Genomic DNA, 23,670 nt, shown 5'->3' with positions numbered 1-23,670 from the left:
CATGACATCTGATGAAAATATGCGATGCCAAAGCAGGAATAATGTGGTTTAGCCAGTCGGGCCTTTGCATGAATCTCATATAACACTGGGTTTTAACCTCTGTTTTGGATTCTGCAGACAAAACCTCAGAGGGCTGTTTTGGGGCTTCTGCTTTGCTTACATCCAACCCTGCTCCAAACTTTCACTTTAAGAAGGCGCGTCTCCGCTGCAGTGTAGTGTGTTTGTTACAATCCTTAAAGTGGCACATGGAAACCATCGCTGATTCCTACATGGCACAGATCTAGACCTACAGATTCTGTCCGCCCGGTGTGCTTTGGAGAAGCTGATCCACGGAGCGTGTACCTGGAGCGTGTCTCAGTATTTTCACCCGTGGCGGCGGCGGCGGCAGCACCCTCTGTGCGCGGCAGCGTGGGCTCCTCACCAAGGCGCACGGCGAGCCGAGGGGAAGGATCGGCGGACTCAGACAGACGGCTGGTGCGCTCGGGACTCGAGACGAAGCATGAAATAGTCACCGGTGGAGTCGTCAGAGGTGAAGCACATTGGGACGTGAGTGAAAATGGAGGCACCGCCGGGGACGAGCTACTGTGAGCGCACCTTGGCCAAACGGGAGTAACCGAGCCTTGAAACGGGTTGGGATGGCAGCATCCAGTAACTCCAGCCTCTCAGGTTCATCTGTGTCGTCTGGTAAGAGTTCACACAACCCAGACTCAAACTAGACACTGTAATGAGGATAACAATGAGAATAATAAGACATTGTTTTGTATGGAATTTTGCTTGCCTGTGTGTTTTGAAATTTTGGCTGAAATCAAACTTTTTTTTTCAGTATTTTGATTAAAGACGTCCCTGACATGCTCACCTCAAACACATGTATCAAATATGACATCCTCATATGTCTTCATCCGCGCCTGACAAGTGCTCGTTACCATTAAACAAACATCTTTGCTCTGTGGCTTCCAGTGACTGCTGTGATGCGGGATTAATGCTAAGTGAAAAGCACCACCATGCTTTCTATCTGGATGCTGTGGTGGAAACATTAGAGGCGAACGGGCACCTTTCGCGTGCAGAGGGATTATAAGGTTGTGAGATGCAGTCAGCCTGACGTTGGGTTTGGATGTTATCATTAGATTGCCAATCATCTCCATAATTCCCTGACTGACTTTCCACTTGGCTGGCTTTAAGGATTATCTTTGGCTTGTGTAGTCTACCATTTTCCCAAACGCAGCACCAGGCTTGGACATTTTCTGACACCGTTAAAAGAAAATCTCAATATGCTATGGTCTGTGACATAATATAGATCATGCTGCTACAGTGTCCACAAAGTTCTGCATAGTTCTGCAAGAAGCACCTATTAAATGTTTGTCAAAATTTCAATTTCAAGGTTCAGTTTTCACAGAATGGGAACAGAAAGTGGGTTAGCAGCTGCTCAAACAAACCCAGCATGAAATAGCAGCTCCACGCTTGTCTCCGTGTATATCCCATTATTTGCTGATAAAACGCGCTGCTCGTGTTTGCCAGGGTATAAAGTACAAACTCCACTGTTTGATGAGGAAGCCCCACCAACAACCAGAGGCCTGTGTGATAGAGACAGTGTGCCAGCGGGAGGGAGAGGCTGTTAATAAAACCAGGCTCAGCACTTCCACCAATATCTCACACATCAATTGAACATTGCATGGCAAAGCTGTAAGCTTGTGACAGGGCGAGGACGTCCTATAGTATACACAATGTATGTTATACTTTCTTCCTCTCTCTGCTTCCTGACCACACCACACAGCAGAGTCACATTTCCCAAGGTACTGCCCAATGGGAGGGACAGACAGTCATTTCCAAGCTGATATAGCCTGTGGCGACCACATGCTTCACAAAGCATTATCTCATGAGTGCGTTTCAGAAAGCAGCGGATTTACTGTTTGACCACTGCTGCTTTAAGAGGAAAGTCTTTTCTTTCTGTGGCATTGGAGGGTTGTCATTACTGTTGGGCTCTCAATATAATTATCAGAGGTTACAAGCTGCACTGCTGCCAGGGATAGAGTGGTTGTCACAAGGGTATTATTATTTTCATGCAGAGCTCTTTGGCAGTCAGACACAACATTTGAATAATCTTGTCTATGAGGCATATGACTCAAAAAATGAATCTCGGCCTGGTTTCTGCTCCGTATTAGTTCATCTGCAAACAAAGTGCTCTTGGTGTAGTTTTTTTCATCTGCGTCTAATGATAAGTCTGTCTCGTAATCCTGTTTGGAGGCTGTTGTTTGGGGGAGAACGTGTAAATAAAATTCATCCAACTCAATCCAAGTGTCACTGATGGCTGCTTTTTATGCTGAGTACTGATCTATGATGGTGGTAATTATATTACGGGAGCAAACATTGATTTATTTATGCACTTCCTGCAAGTTAGTGAAATAAAGGAACAATGGTGTGTACACAAACTGCCTTGTAATGTGTGGACTGCGTTATACACACAGTCCATAACTGCAGCCATAATACACAGGTGAACAACGGCAGCCTACAGTTTTGAGGCCAGTCATAATAAGACAACAGGCAAACTGAAAGGGTTGCAACACGATTGCAGCATACATGTTGCAATCTCTTCCTTTCCCTGGAAAGAAATTTTCTGGCTATTCGTCTAGATCAGGGAGATTCCTACACATTCTTGGCACGAGCGGGCATGGAAGCATGCACTGTACCAGCAGCACACCATTTGCAAGACGGCTCCAGGAAATAAAGCTTTGAAAATAAATTGAGGGATAGAGCATGAAAGTATGCCTTCAGCTTCAGGCCTTAAATGACAAAATTGGTCAGGGAGGCAGAATTGCAGCCATGTATTACAGAGAGGCTGTCTGCTCAACACGATCCTGCACATGTTTCTGGCAAATGCTGCAGTTCACCTCAGACTCTTTCCACCACATCTATTTCTTGTCCTTACCAGTGTAATTGATGTAGGACTGGATTCGTGTCATTGGCTTACTGAAATTATCTGCATGTTTCACAGCATCAGTGAAGGGGGAGTAGTCCACTTCTGGTTGTGCCTATCCCAGCAGTCAGTCCTGTGTTACCTGCAGCAGCAGACTCTGGCAGACACAAAGCACTGTCAGAGTCAGAATGCTAAATCACACTCTCCCTTCCTATAAACTCACCAACGATTCTCGTTAACAGCTGAACATACAGTTTGACAAAGGGTGACCAGCCGTGTAGCACGCAAACACACTCCAGAGAGTCACCCTCATACCTGTCACATATTATCCGGTCAGCACTAAGGCAGTGTTGAAATGCTTGTTTTGGACCAGTGTAACACACAGATGGTCTCCCTGCTGCAGTTCTGCTGCATCCCACTGACACAAATTTGTGTGTGTGCATGTGTGTGTGTGTGTCTGCCTGCATGTATCTGTGGCATTGCACTCTACTCCACATTGTGTTATGTCTGAATGTAATTTATGTATGTGAATAACACAGGCTATAAATTACATAGAAAAAAGAAATACATTTAATCAAGGCATAATTAAGTTATATTTGAAATTCTCTTTTTGTGCCAAGTTTGTCAAATGGCCAATTCAAATCAAGTTTACTACCATAGCCAAGCTTAATCACATTTGCAGCTTTAGGGCCTTTGGTTTGAATCAATGAATTTGTACGATACCCTCCAACCTCCAATTTTAGACAAAAAAATGGCGGACTGGCAAAGGATGGATCCTTCATCCAGCACAGGGTTGAAATTGGGAAACCAGCACGAGCCTGTTAAGAGTCATCGTAGTCACACAGAAGCCCAATGTTTGATCAGTCTGACAACAGCTGGACTTTATTTTTGCACTTTTTCTGAATGGCATGTTCAGTTCCAGCAGAGCGGAAAAAAATGCCACTTAACTAAGACAGCCAAAATGCTGTGGTGAAACATGTGGTACATCAATACCAGCTTAGTCATCATCATCATTGCTTCGTCAAGGTCACAACAACAATGACCCCTGGGATCAGGGTCACAGAGGATGCCATTATTACCCAGCACACTCGTAGCCTGGGATGAAAAAAGCTGGGAGATGCACCAATACAAGCAAAAGCCCACAAACTCATTCACTTTCCGCCGCTCAGACAGACTCCCCGACCCCAGCATAGATGAGGGGATGCGTTTTTCATGACTCATTTCATGTGTGTAGACATTTAAAACAATCAGGTTTTAAACATGTCAGCGTTTTGGTTTGCACCTCGTCTTTTTAGCTGTGAGATAGATGTGCTGCTAGCATCTTGCAACCAGACTGCACACACGATATGCTGCAGTAACGGCTGTGCAGCTTGCAAGACTGTATTTCATGTGTTTGCAGATGCAACTTGTGGTGACATACAGTATTAATTAGTTAGCAGTATTCTGAGGAGAGGATGGACGTTTTATCGCAGAAATTTGAAATGCACAAACAGTAATATGATTTCCGTCAGAAAGCCTGTCCCATGCATGGTGCGTCAATGTGGCGAGCATCGCAGGTTCTTATGTGCAAACCCCGCAGACGCTCCTGTGTTTATCTGGCTGTCGTCTGCCTGGAAAGACAGCCAACACTTCTGCTTGCCTGACGAATGTACAGACACTGCATATATTGTTACAATATACAACCAATCAATGTCTGTCTGTTGGGAAAGGGGAAGTGAAACATGATCAGCTCTATACCTACTGTTTTACTATCTATATGCAGCAAATCAACCCCTCCATCCAAAGCCAGCTAGTCTAGTGGGGAGTTTTATCGTAGACTTCTTCTCTGTTGAGTGATATTGAACACGATTCTGCACAGGTCATGAAATTCTCTAAACTCGTTGAGCTGTTGCACTTGATTAACCTCAACCCAAGTCATTGTTTTCTGTGCAGAAGTTGGATTTTTTCCCCTTTTTTTCCCTGCGTGCGCACAGACTGCAGAGCAGACGTTATCTCCGGGGATGAAAGTCTTAGCTGAACTTGATCTTCATTCATCACGTATTCTCTTTGTCACCAAAGCAAACACCCGCCGGTAATTATTTTATTGAATGCCTCTGACTGGTGAGTAATGGAGGGCAACACAATTAATAGCTATTGCTTTGGGGGAAGAACCCTCTGGCTGCTCCAGAATTTTAAATTCTCCCTGATCATCAGACGCTGCACAAACTCTGAGCTACTTATGAAATCTTTTTGATGTTCTTTTTCTGTGTGTGTGCTTATGTGCATGCTTGTCTATGTGTGTGTGTGTGTGTGTGTGTGTGTGTTAGCTTGAGAGTGGGTATGTACCATGTAGCCTAATGTATTTGCATGCATGTGTGCATGTTTGTGCCAGTGTTTGCATCAGAATCGACCCTTAAAAGCTCCCCATTCTGAGCCGAAACGGCTACAGAATTCCAGACTGAAATGCCATTCGTCATTAAAAAGAGTCAGATTGAAAAGAGAATACTTGGCAGCCGACCAGATGAAATCACATTCTTTAAACAAGCCGCAGTGGAATAAATCTTTCAGACTGTTGCCAGTGCAATACACAGTGACAAAGCTTCAGCGTTAGGACAATACATTTTCCAAGGCAGCTTGGCCACACACCAGCAAACTGAGCCTGAAGCCTCTTTATTTGTATTTGACGGCAGACATTCGGTGGAGGGCTTTAGCGACAACATTTACTCTCAAAACATCCACTTCTCGGTCGAGCTGCTTTTTTGTCATTTACATAATTATTCAGCACCTGATCACATGCACCTATCTTGTCTCTCTTGTGTAATTAATTCAGCTCTTTCAGAAGTAACCGTGCTATTATGATGAGGAGCAGTGATGAGCTGTTCGGTGTGCTTGATAGTGTTGCAGCCGGCCTCCAGTCAGACTGCTGCTGCTGCAGAGAGCAGAGAAAACAGCACGAAGGAAACGCTCTGATTGCCTTCTCCTCATGTGCCGCCTGTTAAACAGATATGTGTTGTAGCGCAAGAATGTGCAGAGACTTTGTGACTTTGTGATGCAGTTTTAACAATGATGACATTTATAAGTTTCTCAATTCTGCTGCCTGTACGTCGGTGCCCACATTCAACAAGTGCTCACTGGTTTTCACACCCTCTCAGGTGTGTTTTATCTCTTTATCCTCTTGCCTGAGGGGTGTGGCGCTGATGTGCTGATGAGTGCAGGAATGTCGTAAATGAACAACATGTATCTTCTGGACCAGCATGATTCATTATTCACACAGTCAATTGAGTCTCTCAGCAGTGTTGCTGGGAATTTAATGAGATACATTACACTAAAGCTCTGAGAGACAGATGAATTATTTATTGTCATAGCAGTGATTTTAGTAGTGTCCTCTGCCTATGTGACAGCTGCAGACCGCCATGATTGATACTGTGTTATTGAGTCATCCCAATCTGTCTTACTGTGTTAGGCATACTGGCGCACTGAACAGGACAGCGACTTTAAATGTGGAGCAAAACGTTTCTGGAAATGGCTCATAAGAAATAGCTAAATAGCATCAAATTAGTCCAAAGTAAGTTATATGCTATTAGGAGCACAATTATTGCTTTCTGTTGACTGTTCCATGTTTTGACTGGTGAGCTAACAAAAATTTTGCAATATAATAGCTCATATTATCTTTGTATTCATATAATTATAGCTTTACGGTAACATAACACAGAAGCAGCACCATTATTTTGAGCTTGAATGTTCGCACTTGACCTTGGAAATAGAAGCCTGACATAAAAATTCTTAAGCCAAGGTCCAGTTCTTTTGTTGTTTCCAAAGCTTTTGACCGCATCTCTTGGCTCTCCTCAACCTGTGGAGCTGCTGTGGTGTGAGATCGCTGTTATATCATGTGTAAAAACATGCTGCACCATTTTTGTCACATCAAATGCCTGACATTTTATGACATTACTGCCGCCGTAGCACAGTAGCAAACTTTGCCACATTTTTGACTCATTCAGTGGTGCTTTTTATCACAAGTCATTACTTTACCCAGTAGGTACTACAGTAAATTATCAGTTGCTACAGGGCATTCACTCCATCACCTCTCTTAACTCTTTTTCAAGCTAATACAGCAGCACACTCCATCATATATTCTGTACATGTGGTCACATAATCATAAATCAGCCACCACAGTTCCCAGAGGAGAGTCATCCTGTGGGTGTTGAGGCCTAAATTGTATTTACTCACATTCATGTTGATTGGTGTGTCGTACTCTTACCTCAGAGTAGGCGTGTTGTGTTTTCGGGACCCTGCCGGTGGGTAATATAGATCAGGTGTGTCATGATGTTTAGCCAACATCTGTATTGACTGCCCTTGAAGCAGAGACACTGATTAGAAGTTTATTCAGTGGTGCAGCTCGAGAGGCAGCTGCACAGCGTGAAGCCATATGCATAATTATTACAGAGAGATAAACAACAGTGACATAACCATGGTGAAGGACTCACAGTCTGTCCATTGGGAAAGGGATAGAAATTGAGCTTTTAATGAGAGAAAACAGGGTACAGTCTGCTAAGACCACTGTGAGTTCCTAACAGAAACCTGCTTTGTTTTTGCCTTTTACAGACCCTGAGGATTACCAACCACCCATATGGAAGTCCTACTGTGAGTAATTAATTCATGTTATATGCTGATTAGCAATGTTTTAACCCGACTTTGCCCTTTGCTGCGTGGCTTTAAATAACAGCACATTTATTTGTGATGTATAAATAACAAAGAGACATTTTCTATACTTGGATGAAGAATAGGTTTTGGTCGTACAATTAGATACACTGCAGGTTCTAAAAGACTACGTGCACATGCACATAAAGGCACACGCTCAAACGCACTCGCCCACACAACACATTCATGCATGCACAAATGCAAAGCAGCGGATTCCTGATCTCTCAGTAAAATAGGTTACCATCACTGGGGAAAATAAGATTTTCTACCTGCAAAGAGGCTCAGCTGAAATGGGGTCCTCAGAACACCCACCTCATTATACAATGTTTTTGCCATGTGGGAGGAAATGGGTAGAGTCCTCAGAATGTGTGTGATGCATTTGTTAGAGCAGAGCAGGAATCCTTTCAGCTGGAAAACTGACACTCCTTAGAGTTATTACAGTTTAACCGATTACAATTTATAGTTTTTATATACATTTTCTTCCTGTAATTAAATGTCTCTTCTGTATAATTTCCCAATAATGCTGTTTTTCCCATCTTCTTCTGACTCCACTGGTTCTCTGCTGAGGTATTTTTAGAGATTACTGTGTCACAGGAATGGATGATGTCCAGATCTTGCTGGTTGGCATAAGTCAGCCTGACAAAACATGAAAATTCACAGTCAGGAGTCTTCCTTCCCCTGCCTGGAGAATCTGCTGCGGTGAAGTCTTAGCTCAACCTCACACAGCGATTTCTTTGCCATAGGTTGTTTGAAATGAGGACACTGTTGCAGTCTTCAGTCCTCGGCCACATCTCACTAGGTTAGAAACACGCATCTAGGAGCAAGTGCAAGTAGAGACTGTTGTTCTGTTATTGCTGCAGGATTTTCATAGAGTCTGGTTTGTGAAATGTGGCAGTTTGTACAATAGAAGAGAAACTCCGGACACATAATGGATTAGAAATTGGATGTAAAGAAACGAACTGCACTCAGCTAGTGATTCTTCTCTTGTGGTGACATACAGTATCTGTCCTGACAGACATCCTGTTCTGGGAAGCAGCAGAATCGGCAGTAACGTTTTGGCTTCCCTCACTTTTTAATCACTAATTGTAATGTACTGATTTTGTGAGGCTGCTGAGGTGTTTGTGGTGATTACTCTGCCTGCTGCAAATCCTTCAATTCCATTTTCACTTTGCTTCACTGATTCGCTTCGAGTTCTCCCAATACTTTAAATACGCCAACACAGAGAAGCTTTGCAGCATGTGTGTATTTATAAGTGTAGGTATGTGGGTTATGCAGTCAAAAGGAATACTGTGCGCGCATAAGTGCATATTATGTAAGTGCACAACAGGTCTTAATTCACAGAAATGGGTTGCAGATATATGACTCCTGTCATGTAAACCACTAACTGCTTCGCCTTGCATATGTAAGCTAATGGCTCCTTTTGTAACTCGTACCTTTGCACTCAGTCAGAGCTGTGGTCAGATGCTTGACTAAAGGCTGTAAGTGGAGATATTGTTTTATGTCCAGTAGAGTCCTGTGAATGCAAGCTGCACTGTATCTTACAGTTTCCTTCATGTTAAGCGTGTATTGAGGCTGTTATTATGGTAACAAATCTACAATATGCACTGTATGTAATTACAACTTGTACTGAGCTGTGCACATAATTCAGAGGGGCAGAGGGCCTTAATTTACATCCATGCGTTTGCCTTACAGTGTACCAGCTGCAGCAGGAAGCCCCGAGACCAAAGAGGATCACATGTCCTCAGGAGGTCAGTACATCTGCAAATCTCTACACAATGGGCTACTGTATAGGGCTGAAATGATTAGTTTTATATTTTTATGAACTGTTTCGTTTGTAAAATATGGCTGTGACTAATGGCAAATGCCAAAGTCCACAGAAAAAACCTGTAATACCAGTATAACCTGTAATACTTCTCTTTTTCTTTTGTGAAACACTTTGTGTTGTCTGTTCTTGTAAGATGCTATAAAAATAATCATATTATATATATACTTAAAGCATTAATGGATTCTTCACATAGTCATTGATCACTTTTGCCAATTGACCTATTGATTAATTGACTAATTCTTTCACCATTACGATTGTTTATGGTTGAAATCAAATACACAAACTACAGCCGCAAGCTGTCATAGTAACGATAGAATTTCATTTTATAGCATAGTTTATACAAAAACATCCCAATTCTTTCTTTCTTTCTTATCACACGCGGTTTGCCAACTTGGCAAACCGAACCACCTGCTGGCCCCACATATTTCTTTTTAAAGGCACGAGTTTGTTTTCCTTGCTTCAAAAGCCAGTCAACCAGCCTGCAGCCTCACTTGCAAGCTAAGTGCTCCCTCTGGAAAACATTCATTGAGAAATGATTGAGCGTGGCAGCTGGAAGCCAGACCAATCAGTAACCTATGGAGAGTGACTCGCTGCTTCTTGAAACTCCCACACCTCATGAGTTCAGAGCTGTTTACACTCAGCAGTACACTGGAGTTAAGAATTAAGCATGATCCTCCAACTGCTTGGTTAATTCTTTGACTTAGATTTGTTTAGGAACGTATTTTGGTGAATAGTTTAGGAGAAATTTGACATCCACACTGTTTTCCCTGTCTTTTTTTTAAACAAACACTGCTGACTGGCATTGCAAGTGGTTTGTTTGTTCATTCAGGCAGCTTTGTGGAGGGTCTGTGTTGTGATTGCAACAAGCCAAAAGCATGCTCATATTCACCTGACTGTTGCAGCAGAGACTTTACAGTCTCAGCTACATGAATAGAGCCAACGATACAAGTTACTCTTCCTGTTACTGCCCTCATTTAGAAAACTGCCAGTCTTCTATTGTACAGCCTACCAGAAACGATGCATGCCTCATCCTATTCTGAGTCTTGCCACGCTCTGATGAGCACTGTGAGAGTTGTGGGCTGGCTGTGTGAGATTAGTGGCTACCCATTAATTCAAAGCACAAAATGATGTTTGACACATTACCAAATCCATTACGATCATAACTGTGAATTTTACAAGTGATTCTGCGCTATCGTCCGTAAAGGAAAAAGGGGTCTGGATATAAAGATTTTCATAAATCATCAGGAAAAGCACCTCATCTTGTTATAGAGAATTTTCATACTAATGTTTCACATTCATGTCATGTACAAGATAAAAAGTATTTTATCCATTTCCTTTGCTAGATTTGTAATGCGGACACTCTGCACACCCCGGCGTGATGCAGTAGCACACTAAATATTAATTCTTTGCAGCTGGCCATCTATCACCAGCTGTTTTCTGGCACTGCCTCTAATTCATCTCCACACTCTGTGATTTGGCTTTATGGTTTGGTAGCTGCGAATAGACGTGGCAGCACAGATGGAGATAATCTGTCCTGTGGTTTCGAGTCCTTTATCTTTCAAACAGGCTGTAAGAACAATTCGCAAATCCATTTAATTGAGCTTTCATATTATAGCACTCCAGCCAATATGTCCTGTTCTGCTTTGCAGATGGAGAGCAGACCCAAATACTACGGCAGAGAGTGAGTGTGACTTGATTACTTTCATCCTTTTTGTGCCCTTTTTTTTTTTTTTTTTTTTCAAATATTACTGTACATGTTTTCTATTCATGTGCATCAGATGTGGTTAAGGTTTAAATGGGTGCATGAGAATCTTACATCAATGTGTGTCTCTTGGCTTTGCTTCACATGCTAAATGTAAATCTCTTTGTACTCTCTTGTGTACTTGAAAGTAAAATGACAGTAGAAGAAGAGTTATAACTACTGCTTTGTTCTTTTTGCAGATTTCATGGCATGATCCCTCGAGAATATGCAGATGAGCTGCTGGCCGGAGCAGAGGGCGCTTACCTCATCAGGGAGAGCCAAAGACAGCCAGGGACACACACCTTGGCCTTAAGGTACCAGCACCATCAGAATCCCTGAAAGGTCGACCCCAGTCTGCAGCCCAGTCCTCGCTCAGCCTCCGCCTTGTTCACTTTTATTCATCCATTAAACAGATTTAAGCTCATCTTCACCCCCTCTGTCTTCACCACATCCTCGTCCATGTATCTCAACCCAGGTTTGGCCACCAGACCCTCAACTACAGATTGTTCTATGATGGGAAGCACTTTGTCGGGGAGAAGAGGTTTGAGTCGGTCCATGACCTCGTGACAGACGCCCTCATCACCCTCTACATCGAGACCAAGGCGGCGGAGTACATCGCTAAAATGACCACTAACCCCATCTACGAGCACCTTGGTTACACCTCGTTGCTCAAGGACAAGATGGTGCACAGGCTGAGCCGTGGACGCAGGGAGCCACGCAGGGTCACCTTCCAGAGGGATGAAAGGGTGAGTTTTACGATTGTTCATGTCACCAGAGCAGAGGAGTACACAGTATATACGTTCAGAGAGGATGATTGAAAGGTGTAAATTTCATCAGTCTCTATTGAGAGTTGAAACAGTAAGCCAGTGAGTACATGAACAGGTTGGCACATGGTTATCAACAATTTTGATGATCAGTTAATTGTGTAATAGTTTATCAAGCTGAGACGAGTAGACAATACTCTCATATTTTCAGGGGTAAATATGAAGCTACTGCCAGCAGCTGGTTAGCTTAACTTAACCTGGAAACGGGCTCTCTGTCCAGAGGCGGCAAAACAAATCGACCAGCATCTCGAAGGATCATTAACAGGTTAAATCTCATCTGTTTAATATTCACAAAAACCAAAATGTGAAAATGTGTTGGGGTGTTACGCCGTGTTACATGCTGGACTGTTTCTTGGCTTGGACCTGTAACTTTTCTCCAGTTTTGCTGTGACAGTGTCATCAATTCTCTCATCTAAATCTTCTCAAGACAGCGAATAAGCTTTTTTCCAAAAGTGTCAATATATTACTTCAAATTTCATATGTTTGGTTTGGACACAGCAACAAAAAATTCAAGATTTAACCATGGTCTCTGAATTGTGTCGGGCTTCTTATACTATTACTTGACACTTTAGACACTAACTAATGAATCAGTGAATGAAATAAATATATAATTAGGAGATTAAGCGATCATAGAAAGAATTTATTTGCAGTCCTTGCTCAATATTACACTCTAATAATGAGGATAGTTGTTCCAAAGTTTTCCGTATGTAATTAAAAAAAAATACTCAACTAAAACGAAACTTGAAGTTTATTGTAGAACATCAGAGAACCTGCCTTTTCAATTTGTTATTAAACTCTTTTATTCTAATTATCCAGTCTCTATTTTACAGTCCTAATAGTCGCAATAAGCCAGACTTCTTTCATGATTAGATGCTTCTAAAGCGATCCATCTCATTTAGAAACAAACCTTTCAGTTGTTTCATCGTCTCAGTGCATGTAAATTATCTGGCACATTTCCCAGGGCCCTATGACAGACGCTGTATAATACCATGATTTTGATCTACTTCCACGCTGCTGAACATTTCCAGTAGGATGAGAGTGCTACAGAGAGTACACTTTGTCCTGTGTGTGAGAAATACATTATGCCTGCAGCCCCTGGGTGTGTTCACTGCTGCCATGCTTTGTTGCGTCCTGTGAAAGGTAATGATGACCGAGGGGACTGGGACTTTGCTCGGCCTGCCATGCATATCAGACACACTGATCTTGGGTGAGACAAATTGCTCGTTGTTATCATTGGCACTCGTGGCCTGTTGTCGGATTAAAGTCTGTGAATGATTTACTGTATCAATGAGGAATGTCTGTTTCCTTACTGGAGAAGAATCCCAACTATCTCTCCACTAGGTGGCGGTCTTATCTTGATCCTGCCTTTTTTTGGACGGGGTGGCAGCACTCAGACTCACACCAAGCTCCTTTTTACTAACAGTTGCTTTTGATTTTTTTGGCCTTTTCTTCTTCAGAAACTTATTTACTAAGCTACATTTTTTTGTTTCACTCAGTTTAAAGACCAGATTTATTGCTTTAGGGGTAGTTTGTCTTCAGAATGTCAACCTAGGGTTTGTCAGCTTGACAGTCAGTCAATAACAGACACATGACAGCGCTGCCAGCCAGAGCATCAGCTGCAGGATTAATATCATGAGTCTTCAGTTTGGTCTTTGTAACTTAAGACACAATGCAGCATTTTTGACTTGCAGGAGTCCATTGAGTTGTAGTGGTTTCATACAGTATAAAGTTTTGTATGCATGCCACCACCAACCTCTGGGAAGCCCTTGGGCCAGAGAACTGCTCTCACAAGTGCTCTAAGACATGCAGACTAACCTCTGTTTGCTCAACACACAGTGCTTTATTGAACAGTGTCAAGCGCTGTTGCACTCTGTTTGATCTGCAGCCTTGATGTTTGAAATTTTGTGGGCTGCAGGCTCCAATTAACCTCCATTTTGGTGAGCAAATCTGCAGCACGCCTCGAGCTCCAAATGTCACATTGTCAGTTATCTCACAGCTTTTGTAAAATGGATTTTATATTGCTCCTGCCAAGTTTCATACACAAGGATCTGAGTCAGTGACAGCTGTGATGATGGCAGGCTTTGTCAGACAGCGTTTGAAAACTAGTCCCAAGAGGGTGAGAAGAGAGAAAAACGTTTTCTGTCTGCTCCAATATTACGCGTCCAAGAAGCAGAGACCTGGCCTGATGGCTTCAAATCTGTGGTTGCTTTTTGAACTTTGTGTTTACCAATCACGCAGCCACGCCCTGAGGCATTGCAGCTACAGTAGCCTCACTGTACAGCCAAGATTCACACATATTTACTCAGTGTCAGGTTGATACCGACATATTGCAGTGACTGCAAATTCTTGTGTAATTAAAATGCTCCCGGAAGGTGAGGGGGGGTACTTGACTTGACCTGTAGATCAACCTCCCTGAGTTTCCTTCTCTTTGCATGTGCAGGAATTTGCGCAGTGGCCGGAGCCTCCACCACATTCCTCCTGATATTCACCACACAATGGTTTAGTCTCAGCGGGGCTCTTGACGAACTGGTCTGCTCGCATGCCCTGGAAAGATTTCCAAAGAAATTGTCATGTTGTTTGTTAGGATAATTACCTGTTCTCTCCCAAGAGTTTCATGCTATAAATATGCAAAAACAGCCTTCATGTCTTTTAGTTGTAAAACGTACAAATGTTCCACACACAGCATTTTAAGAGTCCAGACTTTCAGAAGTGTAGAAGTGATTCACTTTCAGCCTCACGGACAAATAGGTCGGCTGCAGCGCCCTTCACAATATATCAATTATTCTTTTTCTTCGAGATGTTGTTAGGGCTGTTTTGTTAAGATGTGGGTAGATGTATCCTGCTGTCCTGCTGTGTCAGTGTCCACTGTGCTGCTTGCCCATGAGTCCCTCAGCTGTGCTCTCACAAAGCCTTGAGGGAATAAAAGAGCCAAGCCACTGAAAAGAAAGCAGAGCTTGTTGTGTGACCACCTTTTGTGTCCTTTCTTCCAAAGCTCTTCTTTAAGAGACAAGAAGCCATCTGCCCGCAGACAAAGGAGCGCAGCCCTCGTCCTCCCTCCCTACTTTGCGAGGCTAAAATATCTCCAAGTGGTCTATTCCTCATCTGTCCCCTCAGACTTAGCTGTAGAGCTGAATTGCATGGTATGGTATGTGTAGGTCTTTTCAAAGAATGTCAACCACAATGACAAATATCTTCACCTGTCCTGTCACTCTTGCAGCTATCAGCCAGTTAACCGCTGCCCCCAGACATCAGAAACCAAAAAAAAAAAAAAAAAAGCTGGTACACAAAAGGACAACAGGCATTTTTTTTATTTTGCTTCTGTCTGTGAGCTGCCAATCCTTTCATTTTATCTCAGCTTTGTAGTTGCCCTTTTTTCGCTCTCCGCCTCACCACCCTGCTTTTGCTCCAGCTCTTTATCATCACAAATCCAATGCTTACTGGCTTTCTGACCTTCCCTCCCTGTTTAATATATCACTTCAGCCTTATATTTCCGTGATGTCGCCCCGTGTTCAGGCTCAGCTGTCGTGTAGACGAGCTGCTTGGCATAGAATCTTGCAGATATTTGTTATTTGGCATGTGCTCTGCTCTGCTGTCAGTGTTGTGTACCTTGGTTCAGAGCTTCTTGATTAATTAGAAAAGCAGACAGCCTTGTGGTGCTGTTTAGTGGTTGTTTACAAGCAGAGCTAATAGGGACAAATTCAGCATGAACGTAGCAACAGCCCCCCACTGGTAACACGCTGTATGGCTGCCGACCTGCAAATGAGCCTCCTGTGGGATTTTACTTGGATTTGGGCACTGCGGGATTATTCCCTGTGTAAGGATTATGGCAGTAATCCCTCCCAATCCCAGTTGATGGTCTGGCTCTGCTGGTCCTCTAAGACAAATGATTGTGATTGGCAGGAGTAGTCTGCAGTCAGAGTGTCTGGAAGATGCAGTCTGGATGGCTGTGTGGGGAATTCCACCAGCCGACTGACATAGCTGGAGGTCAAGATCTGTTTGAATTACGAGGACGCAGCCTCGGCTCTGTCAGGCCGGAGAATATTGGGTCAGTCTTTGAGCAGTTGAGTGGCCCGTTTAGGAGACCCAGTGCTGGCTGAGAGCTGTGGTCTTATCTCCAGTGAAGTGAAGTGGAGTGTGTCCGGAAGGCAGTGTGCTAATGCGAGTGCACTCTTTGCTATAAAGAGGGCGTCTGCACTATTGATCCTCCTTTACAGAGCTGTTGAGCTGTGTGAAGCGGTCCTGACAGCAGCCGACCGCCCTCACTCTCAACCTCCTGGCCCCTCCCTATCAGGGACCCTGTACTCTCTCTCTCTTTCCTTTCTGGGCGTATGAAAGAGGGCCATTGTGTGAGGCACACTCCTGCCCTCAGGCCGCCCACTACCAATCCTGCTCCCCCTGCTCCTCTTGCTCGCTGCCGCCACCGGATTCAGACCAGATGCAGAGTCAACCCGGTGCTGGCTGTCATCAGTCGCCCTCCTGGGTCAGAGGGGAGTGGAGTTTGGCTGCTGCCTCTGCGCTGGGCTGTTGCCGGCAGCGTCTGCTGCACAGCACCCACATCTCCCCTCCGCATCTCTCCTCAGAGGAGATGGAGAGTCTGTGGGAGCCCGACCAGGCGAACATGGAGGCTGAAGACAACAGAGGAGGTTTGGGAGGGGAGTTGATCACCCACAAGGCTAAAAGACAAGAGAGGAAGCGTCAGGAGCTGCTGGCTTTGGCTCTGGGAGTCAAACTGGGGAGCAAGGGAACTCTTCTGTGGAAGCCCATTAAACTGTTGGCCTCCTGTCCACAGATCTCCTCACCTCTGGTGCGACGGAGTGCCTTGAAAGACACACCGGAGAAGCAGTGCTCCTATGAGAAGATACACAACTTCAAGGTGAGCAATAAACAAATAAGATAAACACTATTTCAACAGTTCTGTGTGAGGACTCCACTTACAGATGTGCTTTTGCCTGCCTCAGATGCTTGCTTGTCCCACCATAGACCATAGTGTGTGTGTGTGTGTGCAGTTTTGATGAGAACGCATGCAGCTGACACCCATATGCACTGAGGGGGACTAATGGATACACTACACCACAAGCCATTAACAGCAGAGCACATTGATTAGCATTGATTTTAAAGCCCTCCAATCCATTTTGTTTTAGACTGCTGATTTTGTAAAAAGCAGTTATAGAGCTGAAAAGTACTGTAGAGTCCTCCGCTCTCAGTCAGAGGGTGTAAGTGCATAGCACGCTGTAAAAAGTAGGATATAGTGCTGGGTCATTAAGCATACTACAAAGAGCTTTTAACTGAAGGTGAAACAGTCTCAAAAGTGTGCTTTGTTTCACCATCGTCATATTACAGTTAATAATCTTGCATAGCTTTAAATAGATGCATTACCTCATCACCATGCATGCTGCAAACAGCTGTGTTTAAAAAATATTGAAAATAAGTTGTGTCTCTCTTTCACTTGCAAGCCAGATCAACACAAAATTTAAGTTCCTCGGACTTGCTCTGAACACACGAAGGAGAATTTCGGGATACTTTGCCTCTGGGCTCCTCAGTATTCTTTGCAATTGTATCTTGGGTTTCAGTTAACAGGCAGGTTAGAATGGCCCCCAGCTTTTTGTACAGTCCCCTTTGAAAAAAACAAAAACGTTCACTCACCACCTGCCGTATGGCCTCTTCACTCGTCAGCCTACTACTCGCTATTCAAATTCGAGTGAAGATGTGTGTGTGTGTGTGTGTGTGTGTGTGTGTGTGTGTGTGTGTGTGTGTGTGTGTGTGTGTGTGTGCATGCAGGTGTGGCTCCATTGGCTATCTTATCTGTGTTTTTCGGAAGCACAGTGGGTGTACATCTGTTATTTTGGCTTGCGGGCTTGCCTGCATGTATCCGATTGCCCAGGAGCAGATGCCAGACACATTATAGTAAAGCCTTTAATCTGCCTTGTATATACAAATGCTCTCATTTGGCGAGGGGTCCCATCCACTGTAGCTTGGGATCACAAAGTAATCTCTGTCCAGTACATCAAAGGGGAGGGTTTCTAGTTCGGGCTGGACACAGCAATGAACTGCAGTGTGTGGTGTGTGTTTGTGTGTATAACCATGTTGTCTCTAACCACAGGTACACACCTTTCGAGGGCCACACTGGTGCGAGTATTGTGCCAACTTCATGTGGGGCCTCATTGCCCAGGGTGTCCGCTGCTCAGGTAACTACACACTGTAACAACACTGCACATCATGGATTACACAAGCCGTGTAATATCTGTGGATAACTGTCCTGTCATGGATGTTTCAGTTGCATAATCACCCTGAATCTCCCCTTTTAATTGTTGGTTGGATTATGTCACGATTTCCAGTTATTTTCCCTTTTCCTGTTATATCTGCGACGAACAGGTCCTCCTGTCAGTGATTCATCAAGCACTTTCTTCAGAAAAACCCAGTGAGCTTTCACAGTCATACCAAAATGAAAGGCAACTGGATATTTTTGCACGCTCTTTTTTCTAATTCCCTTATAACCAGTTACCATGCAAGGAAATGCCTCAGCATTTCCATCTGAATCTAAGTTATGTTGTCAACAAGAATTGCTGCAAGTAAAATATGTAAATAATGTTAAAATGCAGGCGAAACACAGTCAAACAGTCAAATGTACCGTAATTGTTCATTAAATATAGCATCAGTACTAAATGATTACATATTAAGAGTTCAGTGCGATTTTCACGGCCTCCGTGGTCACAAGATCCGTTCACTGCACAGGCAGTCCTGGAACTGATGTGCACATCAGTGGACGCAGTTGCAGTCTCCCCAAACAGAGTGTTTGTTGTTGAGACATTTGCCATGCTGATAAGCCAGAGGCAAACACTGGTATCATCAGACACCTCATGTGCTGTGGGGAACAGGAGAGACTTCTTTGTCCCCTCTCACTGCATTTCTAGCTTCTTTTTTTTTTCTTATCTCCTGTTATACTCTTTCTGCGAGCACTGACTGAGAGCGAGGACCCCAATCAGCAGCCTAGTGTTGCTCGAGCAGTAAAAACGTCGTTGTGATGAACGATTTCAGCCCCCCCTACAAGTACGGCTCCTTCGAAAACACTCATTCCAAGTTGTGCACACAGGCAGGCGCACTTCTCTCTCTCTCACACACACACACACACACACACACACACACACACTCTGCTCTTGCCAGCTGTCCAGCACGCTCCATGTGACTAAAACTACAACAAGAACCCCCGCCCACGCTGCCATGTTCGCTGTTATCTACCTTTGGCGCAGTGCACTGAGACAGCTTAGCAGCGGCTGTGCTGTCTGACAGTGCAGTTTATCACTGACTCTGGGAAACCTTTTCAAACTGCCGTCTTAAGCCTGCTGTGATGGTTGTGTTACTATCAGTCTGAAACTAATCTCTGTCTCTCTGTTTATCTCCCTCTCGTTCTTCTAGACTGTGGGCTGAATGTACACAAACAGTGCTCCAAACTGGTTCCCAGCGACTGCCAGCCGGACCTGCGCAGGATAAAGAAAGTGTTCAGCTGTGACCTCACCACACTTGTCAAAGCGCATAACACGACACGACCTATGGTGGTGGACATGTGCATTCAAGAGATAGAGCTGAGAGGTAGGATCTCAGACAGGTATTCTGCAGAATAGAGATGGGATGCAGGGAGGGAGAAAAGCCCCCAGAAAACTGAGACAAGCTTCCCAATTCTGTGTCGCAGGTATGAAATCTGAAGGTCTCTACCGAGTGTCTGGCTTCTCAGAGCACATAGAGGACGTGCGGCTCTCCTTTGACCGAGGTTTGTTGACATCAGATTTCTGTGCTCCAGGATCTAGCTCTCTGAGGTTTTAGTTCACGGGTTCATCATTTTAAATAAGGGCTTTGTTTCAGCTGCAGCGCGCTGCGTAACAGTCCTGCCAATTATTTTGTGACATGCACAAGAACATTCAGCTTTTATCCGTAATTGAGTCCAAATCTAAAATTGCATTTACATTTTCTGTTTTTTGATTTTTTTCAATCAGATGGTGAGAAGGCTGACATCAGCGCCAGTGCCTATGCAGACATCAACATCATCGCTGGTGCTTTGAAGCTTTATTTGAGAGACCTTCCCATTCCAGTCATTACGTTTGACTTGTACTCCAAATTTATTCAAGCTGCAAGTAAGAGCTCCTCCACTCCACACCATTACTGTGTTATTGGTATCCTGTGGTGCTCTGGTGCTAATCGTATTACTAATGTGGTGTAGAAATTCCAAATGCTGAAACCAGACTGGAGGCCATCCATGAGAGTTTGCTGCAGCTGCCCCCAGCCCACTACGAGACCCTACGTTACCTAATGGCTCATCTCAAGAGGTTGGTTCATGCACACAGGTCATCTATACAAGGACATGCGGTGCTTTTAGTTGTTTTATTAAAAGGATAAAGAGCGAAACAACAATCAATTGTTCCTACTAACAAGTATTGCCTGTATGGCCAAAGCCTGTTATATCTACAGTGATCATGGGCACTTAATATGAGCTGACCCCACATACTCCATGCAAATGCCATAAATACTCACGAGTGTACCACCTGCGTATTAACCCACAGCTGAAAATAGTGCCCAGAAAATTCACAATTCACTCCTGTTTGAATAACATTTGCTAAAAAGCTCCAGAGCTGAGCTGTTTTAGGAAATTATTGATCCTGTTTAAAAAAAGATGATGAAGATGTGTCATACAGTCCCACAGAAGAGAGTTCAGAGCTGCGAAAGTATCCAGAGATGGGCCTTATATGTCTTAAATGATTGGTTTTGGTCTTTTCATGGGATTTGTTGAAAACAGAATTCTAGAATAAAGCCAGCCTTATCCTTGACTTTAATATTCCTGAGGTGAATCCGCTCATGACCAGAAAAGAAAACCACATTGAAATATTTAGCTGTCTTTGTATTTTGCCTGATTCATCTCTCCTTACAGACTAGTCATTTTCTTGTGTTTTACAGGGTGACGCTGTTCGAAAAGGATAATTTGATGAATGCTGAGAACCTGGGGATTGTCTTTGGTCCAACGCTTATGCAACCACCGGAGATGAATGCCTTGACAACCCTGAATGACATGAGGCAGCAGAAACTGGTGGTGCAGCTAATGATAGAGCATGAAGATGTCTTATTCTAAGGACTGAGGCATGCAGGCCTTATAACAGAAACGAAGGACACTTATTTATTCTGTCAAAGAGGAAATTCAAGCCACCTTTATTCTAATGAAGTTTCAGAATAGTTTGTAATCAAATTGAACTTGAAACGCTTCGTTCTCGCATGACTGTTTTAGTTGAAGTTGGTTTAGTGTTGACATTGTCTTGTTACTGTAAGTTTTGGGTTTTCATAGTCAGCCAAGACCATCGTTTTTATACTTGGAAATGATCCAGTATTTTTAGCTACCTACAGTGCTGTTCCCTCTTCTCTTTAATTTAAAGACTGTCACTACCTGGTGTAGGCTCAGTCTTGATGACAGCACTGTGTGAAATCTGCCTCAGGCAGGTCGTCAATCAGTGAAGGCCTGGTGCTGTGTAAACCAAGCCTCACGGCCGCAGCCGAGCTCCCTCTCCCACATGACGTGTGCATATTGTGATTTTAGTGGGAACACTGGTTAAAATTTCATTGTAGATAAAAAAAAAAAAAAATCAGATCATGCAATGATCAATATTTTAACTGTGTATTAAAATATGAAAGATGAGACAATTGGGCGCTCATGAAGCACTTTTTTGCAACAAGTGTAAAGATTTATTTTGTAAAGATGTTTATTTTTGTCTTTTACTCTGCATCATGTCCTTTTGTCACAATAATATATAGTGTTGAGAATGATGTTTGTTGAATTGATGTCTAAATACTAAACTGTTCACAAAAGAAAAGAAGAATCAGAACAGCGACGGTTTGTGGATTCATGGTCCCATTTTCATTTGCGGTGAACTCAGTGTTACGGTGGATTAAATATTGGTCATTTTAATTCACGTCATATTGCAGACTGTGCACCATGTGAGCAACCGCGTACACATCTTGGTTGCCAGTTTTGACGTATATCCGTTGGAATATTTTCACAAGAAAAATGTGATCTGGGCTTTTTTTTTTTTTTTTTGTATGCCAGTAACATTGCTCGGTGCAGCAGTAGTTGCCATTCACTTCACAATGCCATAGAAGTTCAATCATTGTACTCTAGCTGTGCCCAGCATGTTGCCTTCACAGTTGGTTTGATGTGATTAAGTAAATTCTTTCTACAAATCCATTTTATCAAAATGTATTTTTGTGACGGTTGCAATTAAAAGTGTAATTTATCAAATGATGATTTATTAAAGGATAGAAAACTTCAGTTTCAAAATAATGTGACCTGTTTCTCACAGTGTTGATCTCTATTCAACATAATGTTACCACAGTGTAAAGAGGGTGAGTCAGAAGAAAGGCCCAGCCCTTTGCTAGTGTTGACTGCTTATAGCTTGGAGCACAGTGAATCACAGGTATGAGGTTAACAGCCTTTTATTTATTGTGACGACTCCAGCCATATCCAGGGTATTTTACCCAGAAGCCCTTAACTAATATTAAACCTCTGTCTTGCTGCACAGCCTTCCCACTTGTCCAGTCTTACCTGTAGGTGTGGTCAGGGTGGAATTTTGCCTGATACCATAGTAAAGGCATAGTTGCACCACAGCGTTCACACTCTGGCCTGCGACTCTGAAATCTGCTTGTGTTTCCTGAGTTTCACTGGTGCAATACTGAGAGTAACAATTTAAGACAGAAATAAGATAACATGCATCCAACAGGACTGGAATGTACGCCTGCAGTATGACTTGACGTTAGAGTACCACTCGCTTATCATGGGGCGATTTTCGTGCACCTCTGTGTAATGGAACAACTGTGGTATTATATCTCTTACAGCAGCTTTAACACACAATTCTTTAACACTTTAGTCATGTGGTGCTGACATATGCTTGTTTGTAGCCGTTTCTGTTCAGGGGGAAAGAGATTGCATCTTCTTCTATCTCAACTGCATCATCAAGCGGGGGGGAGGCTGTCAAGATTCACTCAACCAAAATCTCAGAGCTTTCATTTGTATGGTTGAAAGAATAGACCGAGAGCGCTGACAGCTATCACGCCTCTCCATGGCATAGAGTATGTGACGTATATAACCTGTGATTGCCTACAGTATAGACACTTTGTTTTGTTTTGGGTGTGTTTTTCATTACAATCATAACACATTTTATTTTTTACAAATCCTCCTTAGAGTCACTTTTTCTTGCTTGATAGACATCAAACAGGAAGTTGGCTATTTGGACTCACATGATGTTTGACGTACAAGGGTGTAATTTTACAGAGCTATGAATATGACAAGGGCCACTCGATGATGTCAGATGGAGGCTGTTCCCTTGAACCCTCAAGGTTCAAAAAGGAAATTTTGCATTTGGATACTGTTTTAGGAAATGTTTCTGTTTGCAAAAATGCCCATTTTGGATACCACTGAGGGAATATGATGGTTGCCTATATCCATTACTGCAAATGACTGAAATCCTACTATATAATACTTTTACCTGATTTATTCCAGTTGGCATGTCATTTTAATAATTGGGTCTGCCAGAAACTGAAACCTAGAAACTGTAAAAGAGACACATCCAACAGTGCATTGTTGCTGTTTTGGGATTTTTTTTCAAGATTTGTAAGTATGATACTAAAGTCTAGGACAAGAGTGCCCTCTAGTGATTAATGA

At 43.3% G+C, this 23,670-nt stretch overlaps 1 protein-coding gene across 1 annotated transcript; it reads left to right on the top strand.

Moving 5' to 3' along the window:
* Nucleotides 1–6: 6 nt before the first annotated feature.
* chn2 (chimerin 2) lies at nt 7–22,533 on the top strand. Its single transcript, XM_076736324.1, has 13 exons — nt 7–684; nt 7,493–7,531; nt 9,281–9,336; nt 11,063–11,094; nt 11,355–11,468; nt 11,630–11,900; nt 16,768–16,851; nt 18,079–18,163; nt 19,392–19,565; nt 19,666–19,743; nt 19,967–20,104; nt 20,191–20,296; nt 20,922–22,533. The coding sequence occupies exons 1-13, from the start codon at nt 636–638 to the stop codon at nt 21,091–21,093; spliced, it is 1,398 nt and encodes a 465-aa protein (XP_076592439.1). The 5' UTR covers nt 7–635; the 3' UTR covers nt 21,094–22,533.
* The last annotated feature ends 1,137 nt before the right edge of the window (nt 22,534–23,670 follow it).

Source organism: Chaetodon auriga, chromosome 8 (genome assembly GCF_051107435.1).
Source record: "Chaetodon auriga isolate fChaAug3 chromosome 8, fChaAug3.hap1, whole genome shotgun sequence".
Lineage (NCBI taxonomy): Eukaryota > Metazoa > Chordata > Actinopteri > Chaetodontiformes > Chaetodontidae > Chaetodon > Chaetodon auriga.
Note: the sequence above shows the minus strand (reverse complement) of the source record. Positions and strands in the feature narration are given on the sequence as shown.